The 10,333-nt window shown below is 38.5% G+C and overlaps 1 protein-coding gene across 1 annotated transcript; it reads left to right on the top strand.

Annotated features, from left to right (window-relative positions):
* Positions 1 to 5,598: 5,598 nt before the first annotated feature.
* On the top strand, positions 5,599 to 10,185 carry LOC118032269 (beta-glucosidase 12). Its single transcript, XM_035036920.2, has 13 exons — positions 5,599 to 5,803; positions 6,894 to 6,963; positions 7,161 to 7,219; positions 7,294 to 7,369; positions 7,502 to 7,579; positions 7,680 to 7,767; positions 7,903 to 8,158; positions 8,297 to 8,412; positions 8,507 to 8,730; positions 9,175 to 9,206; positions 9,339 to 9,441; positions 9,540 to 9,651; positions 9,749 to 10,185. The coding sequence occupies exons 1-13, from the start codon at positions 5,633 to 5,635 to the stop codon at positions 10,002 to 10,004; spliced, it is 1,641 nt and encodes a 546-aa protein (XP_034892811.1). The 5' UTR covers positions 5,599 to 5,632; the 3' UTR covers positions 10,005 to 10,185.
* Positions 10,186 to 10,333: the final 148 nt, after the last annotated feature.

Here is a 10,333-nt window from a genome sequence, read left to right as displayed (position 1 = left end):
TCTCTTAGAGAAAAAAGAGACACTGGTACTTGTTGAATTACAACTCATTGGCATTAATTAAATTTCTTTTTTTAATCCACAATTAAAGACTTTTTAATTGTTAACTTGGAAGTTCTTCGAAGAGTTCAAGTAATTCTATGTTTCAAAATATTCTATGGTGTATAAAGGATAAAAACCGATCAACAACCCTCTACAAATCAACTTAAACCTTGGGTTAGGATCTAAATTTATCCTTCAATCATTTTTGAGATGGAAAAAGCTGATGATCTTGATATCTTTATTGCTTTAGGGATGAGTATGTATATCATCACTCATTTATTGCTCGTCTTTATTGCTGTGCAAGCAACTTTCTCCGTGCTTGTTTAAAGCTCGCAAACCAATCTATATCTTTCCTTTTCCCTATCGGATCACCTTTAGTGGTTGATCTGGTTAGCTTTCTCGAGTACAGTTTCCATTTAGACATAGACAGCAAGAAAGAGGAATCCCAGTCCCATTTTCCTCTCCTCCGGCCTCCCGTACGTAAAAGCCATATTCTTAGGGTTCTTGGACTGAAATTCTGCAAGCCCTCTTCGAGAGCACCGAGGGACGGGTGGATACAAGTTTTCCAAAGGAAATGGACCCTTGCTAAAAACACATTCAGAGAGCATGCATAATGCTTGGCTTCCTTTTCAATGACTCCCACCACTAGTACAATCATAATCCTGCTTTTTCTTCGATGATAAACCCGGATTCATGTATGCGTGCAATGCATGCAGAGCGATATAAAGCGATCCTCCTCCCCCTTTTGATCATGTATGATTTTATTTTCTATTATTTCTTAGAAGATATTGATGTACAGATCTGCAGATGATAGCTACCAGTTTTCAGAAGATATTGTTTTTCTTGTAAGAACTTAAAATCAACTGTTTTTAAGGATTTCCAAACTGATGCATGGAGTTGGGATCGTCGTAAACACCAGGGATCAACTTATTCAATTCATCTTCTTCCAAAACAATTTAGTCGATTCCTGCGCTCACAATTAATGGAAAATATTTTATACTTCGTAAAAACTAAAAAATCATCATCAAAGCAAGTTTAGCGTATGCTTTGAGTATATGATAGCTTTTTTTGAAGTAAAATGAGATTTAAACTGGATATGGAAGTGTTAATTACCAATGTTTTAAATCTTGAGGGATCTAGTGCTTCACATTTCAGGGTATATCATCTGTTTGGCCGATCGTCAGAATGTGCATGGATATCCATGCAGATGCAATCTTTTCGCGTTTTAATGCAATACTTTAGTTATCAAATAAATAAATAAATACCAAAAGCTACTTTGTTAAGTTGTTGTCGCCCCACCGAAAAAAGTTTTGGCCACCGAAGAAAAGCAATTCAGGAAAAGGCTGTATATATCAAACAAAACAGGAATGCACATTTTGTTGAATTAAACTCAACCTCTAGATGGTCAAGGAAGGCAACCACCAGCTGCCACCGACCAGCCACCAACCGACCAGCCGCCAGCCACCAGCCGCAGCCGCCAGCCGCCCCCACAGCCGCCAGCCGCCTTCACACTTGAAGGTTGAATTTTCTTATTCTGTTTTTGTGTATAAATAGAGTGCCCAGCTTATGTTATATGTGTGGAGAGAATTGAGAGGAACACTAGTAAGAGAAAGAGAGAGAGGGCGTGTAATTGTTAAGCTTTTGTGTTGATTTGTAAGCTTCGGTTTTGTGTAATAAAACAGTGTGTTTTATCCCCTCTGAGTGTTTCAAAGCCACCACCAGTGGTTTCTCCCACCAACAATTGGTATCAGAGCCCCGTTCGTCGGAAAACAGAAGTGTTTTGGGGTATATCCGAATTTTCAAAATTGTCAAAAACAAGTTTTGATCATTCCACAGTGTAGAGCTCATCAAGACGAACTCACTGCCGCAAAAATCAGCCAAATCGGAGTTCGGGGTAGCCCACACGCGCCTCCTGAATATTCAGCCAGATCGCCCACGCGCATCCCACGCGCCCCGAGGTTGAAGACGACTGAGCCACACGCGCGCCATATTTGAGTCGCGCCGAGCCGTATACGCCGAGTCCTAGCCGAGTCATAAGCCGAGTCCAGCCGAGCCACAAGCCGAGCCGTATCCCGAGCCGAGCCGCTTTCAAAGCCTCAGCCGAGCCGACGGAATATTCCCCGAATATTCCACAGAATATTCCCAGAATATTCCACAGAATATTCCCGGTTCAACCCAGCGAACCGCCCGCCGTACAGAAGTGATTTTTTGACCGGTTCACCCATTTTCTGACCCGATTTCAACAAAGTCAGACCGGTTCCCTACTATTTGGACCATTCCGGATCGATCTACAGTGTCCGTTTGGCCAAATTCGGCTTCAAAAGAGGTGATATAGTCATTTCAAGAGTAAAATGACTACAGAAGGTACACATACACTCATCCCGAAGCTGACTAAAGACAACTATGATAGTTGGTGCATCAGATTGAAGGCATTTCTTGGGTCACAAGAGTGTTTGGATATTGTACAAACTGGTTATGATGAACCAGAGTCCAAAGAAAGAGAAGATGCTTTACAAGAGGCACAAAAGCAAGCCTTGAAAGTCAACAGAAAGAAGAACAACAAAGCCAAGACCATCATCTACCAAGGTCTTGATGAAGATACGTTCGAGATCATAGCTTCCGCTGAAACGTCACATGATATATGGGAGGCTCTCCAACAGAAATACAAAGGTGCTGACAGAATCAAGAAGATTCGTCTTCAATCTTTGCGAGGTGAATTTGAGTTATTGCAAATGAAGTCCTCGGAGTCTATTTCTGATTATCACACAAGGATTATGGTGATAGTCAACCAGATGAGGAGAAATGGAGAAGCCATCATCGATGCTCGAATTACTGAAAAAATTTTGAGATCCCTAGATCCAAAATTCGATTTTGTTGTTGTCGCAATTGAAGAGTCCAAAGATGTGGACAAGTTGACGGTTGATGAGCTTATGAGTTCTTTGCAAGCTCATGAGCAGAAGATTGTAAAGCGAAATGGAGATAAGGCAATTGAGCATGCCTTACAAGCAAAGCTGTCCCTTAAGGACAGATATGAGCAAGGGGAGACTTCATCAAGTGGATACACCACTCAAGCAGGAAGTCAACAATCCAGAGGAGGATTCCAGCAATTCCAAAGAAGAGGTTCTTGGAATACAAGTTTTAGAGGAAGAGGTGACAAAAACACCACCAGAGGAGGCCGAGGACAACAAGCATTCACTCCCAGAGGAAGAGGAGGCGGTTACAATAACCGTGACAAGAGGAATATCAAATGTTATAGTTGCAATCAATTTGGGCACTATAGCACTGAATGCAGAAGAAAAGCTCCGTTGGAGATACGTGAGCAAGCTAACTATGTAGAGAAGGATGACAGAGAAGAAACTGCATTTCTTGTCCAACAAGGACTTGATAAGAAAAAGGAGGACATATGGTATCTAGATACTGGAGCCAGCAATCACATGTGCGGCTACCGAGAGTTATTTGGTGATTTAGATGAGACCAAGCAAGGTCTAGTTACTTTTGGAGATACCACAAAGGTTCCATTCAAAGGTAAAGGCAACATCCCAGTCAAGATGAAGAATGGCGATTCCAGCTACATCGCCGATGTCTATTATGTCCCAGCCATAAAACAGAACCTAATCAGCTTAGGTCAACTTTTGGAGAGAGGCTATACTTTTTACTCGGAGAATTGTCATCTAGCAATTAGAGACAACAATTGGAGATTAATGGCCTACGTGAAAATGTCCAAGAATAGGATGTTTCCTTTGAACATCCAGTATGATGCAGCAAGGTGTTTGAGCGCCATCACCAACAGTGAAGAATGGCTTTGGCACCTGAGACTTGGACATCTGAATTTCACAAGTCTGAAGATGCTAGCAAGCAAGAAGATGGTCAAAGGTTTGCCTCACATTGATCATCCAGATGAAGTCTGTGAGAGTTGTGTCCTCAGCAAACATCACAGATCCAGTTTTGCCAAAGAAGTCAACTGGAGAGCAAAGAGGCCACTGGAGTTAGTACACACAGATGTGTGTGGCCCAATCACGCCTATGTCAACTGGACAAAATAGGTACTTCCTCACTTTTACTGATGATTTTAGTAGAAAGACGTGGATATACTTTCTGAAGAGGAAGTCAGAAGTATTCAATTGTTTTAAAGATTTTAAAGCAATTGTGGAGAAGCAAACTGGTTATACGATCAGAACAGTAAGATCTGATCAAGGAGGAGAATATACAGCCAACGACTTTGAAGCCTATTGTACACAACAAGGCATCAGACATCAGACGACGCCAGCTTATACACCACAGCTGAACGGTGTAGCAGAAAGGAAGAATCGCACGATTCTTGACATGGCTAGAAGTTTGCTCAAAGCAAAGAAGCTGCCCAAGCAATACTGGGCTGAAGCTGTATCATGTGCAGTGTATCTGTTGAATCGCTGCCCAACCAGAAGTTTGCAAGGTGTTACTCCAGAAGAAGCATGGAGTGGTCACAAACCAAGTGTTACTCATCTACGAGTCTTTGGTTGTGTGGCATATGCAAAGATCCCAGATGCAAGAAGGAGAAAGCTCGATGATAAGAGTGAGAAATGCATCTTTGTCGGATATGGTGAAAGAAGGATGGGATACAGGCTGTATAATCCCATCACAAAGAAGGTGATTACAAGTAGAGATGTTATCTTTGAAGAAGATAAATCTTGGGAATGGAATGGTGATGACCAAGAAGCAATCAAATGGATCAATCTTGATTTGATCCTTGAAGGTGAAGAAGTACCAACAGTACTTGTCGAAGAATCAATTGTGCCAGCAGCTGAACCACAAAGTCCAGTGTTTATACCAGCAGCTGAACCACAAAGTCCGGTACACAGATTCCCTGTATTCAACAGGAGGAACACACCAGGAGCATCATCATCAACACCACCATCAGCATCCTCGTCAGAAGGACCAAGAAAGATGCGAAACCTTGAAGAGTTGTACGATACCACTCAGGTCATGGAAGATACAACTTTGTTTTGTTTCCATGCAGATAAGGACCCACCAGAAAAGAAGAAAGCAATAGGTGTCAAAAGGGTCTACAAGCAGAGAGAAGGCATTGAAGAGAGAAGTGTTCATGCTTGGCATGATATCTCTCGATTGAGTTTAAAGGGGAGATTTGTTGAATTAAACTCAACCTCTAGATGGTCAAGGAAGGCAACCACCAGCTGCCACCGACCAGCCACCAACCGACCAGCCGCCAGCCACCAGCCGCAGCCGCCAGCCGCCCCCACAGCCGCCAGCCGCCTTCACACTTGAAGGTTGAATTTTCTTATTCTGTTTTTGTGTATAAATAGAGTGCCCAGCTTATGTTATATGTGTGGAGAGAATTGAGAGGAACACTAGTAAGAGAAAGAGAGAGAGGGCGTGTAATTGTTAAGCTTTTGTGTTGATTTGTAAGCTTCGGTTTTGTGTAATAAAACAGTGTGTTTTATCCCCTCTGAGTGTTTCAAAGCCACCACCAGTGGTTTCTCCCACCAACACATTTCACGTGTAGATTATAATCTCCACTGTTAGAGCCTCTATATAAAGGGTTTGATCATAAGAACTTAAACCACAGAGCCTTTGAACAATAATCACACTTAGCAGAAATGGCTATCAGAGAGATGTCTCTTCTTTTAGGGTTCTTAGTGTTGCTTAGCTCATTGGCTCCTACCATGCCAATGACATATGTTAACTGCACAATCCCATATGATCCTACATTTAGCAGAAATTCCTTCCCAGATGGCTTTGTTTTTGGGACTGGCTCAGCTGCCTACCAGGTAGCTAGAATACATGAACTTATCCTTCATGGGATCCAGTCCTAGCAATATGTTTTGTTTGTTACTATATAGTTTATATTTTAATCTTGATTTCTTCATGCATGTTTGTTACTATACAGTTTATATTTTAATCTTGATTTCTCTCTTTTTTTATATGTAGTTTTAATATTCCTATATAGGTCAGTGTTGATGGCCGAATCTTATGACAGTAGAGGAAGAAACTATACATCGATCCCTTTTTAAAGGGCGGGCATGGAATATATAGTTCCTCTCAATCATAATATTCAGAAAAACATCTTTGTATTTCTAGATAAATCAAAGATAATACTCATATATTAAGGAGATTAAGATATCCTCTAAAGCATTACAAGCTAGCTTGCATCTATACGTTATTACTTTATTTATTTGTATAATAATAAAAATATAATTTATTTATTATTCTATGTTATTTGTCTAATTATTTCTCTATCCTCATTTGAATGATAAATTAAATTTCTCTTTTTCCCTCTATCATTAGGTCTGAAAAAAAGAGAAAAAAAATGGTATGGAAAAGAGAGTGTTCATTCAGCTTAAAATGTGGACTAAACACATGCCTAATAATGAATAAATCATTGTAATTATTACTCTTATTAACTTTTGGTCCAACTGGAAGCTCCATCAAGGCCTTCGGCTATGGTGGGAGTTGCCATCTTCAGATCTAATCCCACCCCTTCAAGGGTCCAAAACCTTAAATTCTTTAAGTGGTGAGGACTTTGCTGGTAATTTATGATTAAATGACAAATGTAGGATCTGATCTTCTTACTGATCAGGTCAGAGAATATTCTGTAATATCTAATAATCATACAGATCAAATAGTTATTGATCAATTAATCCAAAAATTGCTTCATAAAAAAAACCCCAAAATTTAAGATTTGAGGTAAATTAGCAAACGTAAATTCCTATAGTTTTAGTTAGCAGATATTGTTCGTATATATTTTGATAAAACCACGATATAGAGTAATTTTTCAGTATTTATTGTTGTGTAAATTGGCAATTAGGTTTTCATATCTAGCTAATGTTGAAACTATCTGTGTGCATGGTGTATATTCAGTACGAAGGTCATGCAAACAAAAGTAACAGAGGGCCGAGCATATGGGACACATTTACTCATGACTATCCAGGTATCTCAAGCATAAAAAGTCTATGTGAGGAAGGGAGACTATGATTATGCAATACCATGGGCTATTATAGGCGGTTCTTAATCTATTATTATTTATTATAATTTAGGGGGCAAATTGGCTATTTTTGTTCTCCAGTAAATTATATACAGACTCTCAAACAAATTAATTTGAAATGTTATTTGCATGAAACTTTGCAGCCAGAATAAAAGATCATAGCACCGGTGATGTTGCAATTGATTTCTACGATCTCTACAAAGTAAGGAGTGCTTGACAATGTTTTTGTTACAAATGCTTTCTTGGTTCAGCACTTGGTAACAATGATTATGGCAGGATGATATTCGGAAGATGAAGGACATGCATATGGATGCCTTTAGATTCTCCATCTCTTGGACGAGAGTGATACCTAGTAAGTTTCTTATGGCCTAGATTAGTGGCATGAGGCGTCATTTAGGTATACAATGTTTGCTTAATTTTTTTTTAATTAATCACATTTTACTGTAATGATATATCTTTCTATATATGTGTGTGTTTGAAATAGGTGGGCAGGTGCAATGGGGAATAAATGATGAGGGAATCGAGTTCTACAACAACCTCATTGATGAAATCATATTGAATGGTTAGCACATATTAACTCTTATTTCAAAATAGTGTTCGGATTATATATATATTTATATAGTTTTATAATTAATTTCTTCAGATCTACTTCATATATACAGGACTTGTGCCTTATGTGACTCTTTTTCATTGGGACACTCCTCAAGCATTGTTTGATATGTATGGAGGTTTTCTGAGCGAAAACATTGTGTAAGTTTCAGATTTAATTTTTCATTAAAAATATAAACACCATTAGGAGTGTTTTTCAAGCGTATCTGTATTCGAATGAAGTCAAGGATTTTAACTTGCATGATGATGAGTTTTTATATATTATCCAATCGACAGCAATGATTTTCGAGATTTTGCCGACTTGTGCTTTCAAAAGTTCGGTGATCGGGTGAAGCACTGGTTTACTTTAAATGAGCCAGACACTTACAGTGTTCATGGCTTTGATTCGGGCGTCGGTGCACCGGGACGATGCTCGGCGTGGGTGGATAAAGCATGCCAAGCTGGAGACTCTGCTACTGAACCTTACATCGTCACTCATAATTTGCTTCGTTCTCATGCAGCAGCTGTCAAATGGTATCGGCAAAATTACCAGGTACGTTCGTAATATAACAAAACTGATGAACCAAAAAGATTAATCCATGAAACAATTACTGCTTATCCACAGCAGTCGAGTGAGATCTTCTTCCTCGTGTTGTCTTCTGTTGAGTCTTGTAATAATGGATGTACGTAGGAGCAACAAAATGGCAAGATCGGCATCACACTCTGTTCCTTTTGGTACGAACCTTATTCAGAGACCACAGCAGATTATGAGGCAGCTCAAAGAATACTTGATTTCAATCTTGGATGGTGAGTATTTTCTTACACTACTATTGTTGAAGTCTTGATACAAACACAAAATAAAAATTGTCCAAAAAACTAAAAGAGATTTTGATGTTTCTAGGCACTTGAGCCCGATCACTTATGGTGACTATCCAAGGAGCATGAGAAGTTTAGTCGGAGATCGATTGCCGAATTTCACTGCCAATGAAATCTTAGATCTTCGAGGATCTTATGACATTCTTGGATTAAATTACTATGGTGCATACTATGCACAAAATCTTACCCATGTTGATCCTGATCCAACTCACCTTCGTTATGCAACAGATTCTCATGTCTATCTTACTGGTAAACTCACAATTAAATTCATAATAATTTATGAAATTTGAAGATAGAATATGGAAAGATAATGAATTAGCGAACTTAAAACTCTCTGAGTAAGAGACGAGATGAATTCTTCACATGGTTTTTAATTTTTCTTTATGTCTTTTCGCTTGGCCTGACTGTACTATAAGCGCAAGCCAATCAATGCCCTGATGGCTTGATTCATTACTTAAAATTTAATCAACTTTCATTTAAGAAAAAGATCTCAAAGTAAGAGAAGTGTTTGACAAATGTGTTTTTGATAGAAAAGAGAACCTGGACAGAAGTTTTATGTTCAAATTTTATAAAATAATGAAAAGAGAATTAAGAGTTCCTAGGGGAAAACTCAAGAATAAATTAATTATAATTTGAGCTTATTCAAGCTTAGTGCATTACTATTCATCATTTATTTTCCTTCTTGTTTCACAGGAGAGAAAAATGGAAAGCTAATTGGACCGCAGGTTTGTGCGCAGTAAAAACCTTCCTATAAAAATTAACAATCAGATACATTACATTAATATGATTAAATGCTGATTAATTAGTTAATCACTAGAAAAACACATGATTAACACGGTGTTTCTGAACATGTATAGGCTGCTTCACCCTGGCTGTATGTTTATCCAAAAGGGATACGATATCTTCTGAACTACACCAAGGATCAATACAGGAATCCAACAATTTATATAACTGAAAATGGTATGGAAAATGTTATCAAATCTCAATTTAAGTGTAGTTAATTATTATATTGTTAAACTAATCGTGATTTCTTCACTGTTTTGATCATCTATCATCAGGAGTTTCTGATTTCAACAACGGATCCCAGATATCATTGAAGACAGCACTTAATGATACTTGCAGGGCAAAATACTATCATGACCATCTCAAGAATGTTCTACGCTCCATTGAGTGAGTTTAATCTCTCTCTCTCTCTCTCTCTCTCTCTTCTCTCTCGCACACACAGCTAGCAACTGTCTACTAATTTGACAGTCAAAAATCTTGGCAGAAACTATGGGACCATTGTTAAAGGATATTTTGCATGGACATTTGCTGACGATTTTGAATGGCCGAATGGTTATACCATAAGATTTGGTCTCTACTACACTGATTACCAGCATAACTTGCATAGATACCCTAAGAGGTCAGTGCACTGGTTCACAAATTTTTTGAAGGGATACAAGTGGAACAAGGAACCAATGTCGAGCTCTCCACTGCGTTTCTACAGTTCTGCTCCAAGTGATCGTCAGTACCTGGATGAGTGAAAAGTCATTTTTAAATAATCACCTGGATTGCATATCCAGTGAATTATAAGTTTGTGTTTAATTATTGTGCTTGTGTTTGATGCTTCCAGCATGGACTAGGAATTATCTCTTACCTAGTTTACCATGATTGGATTAAAAATGTGATGAGACTTATAATTAAATAAACCTTTATGTTTCCTTATTGTCTAGATCCTGTTTTCCCCTTTTTACATCGATCCTTTGGTATGTATAAGAAAAACGGTTGTTTCGTATTAATGCATGTTCAAATATTTATCAAATTATATATATACAAGAAAATCATCAGGCTAATGTTAGAATTGTTAGACAGT

The sequence above is a fragment of the Populus alba genome, chromosome 5, assembly GCF_005239225.2.
Source record: "Populus alba chromosome 5, ASM523922v2, whole genome shotgun sequence".
NCBI classification, from domain to species: domain Eukaryota; kingdom Viridiplantae; phylum Streptophyta; class Magnoliopsida; order Malpighiales; family Salicaceae; genus Populus; species Populus alba.
This window is presented reverse-complemented; position numbering and strand designations above follow the sequence as displayed.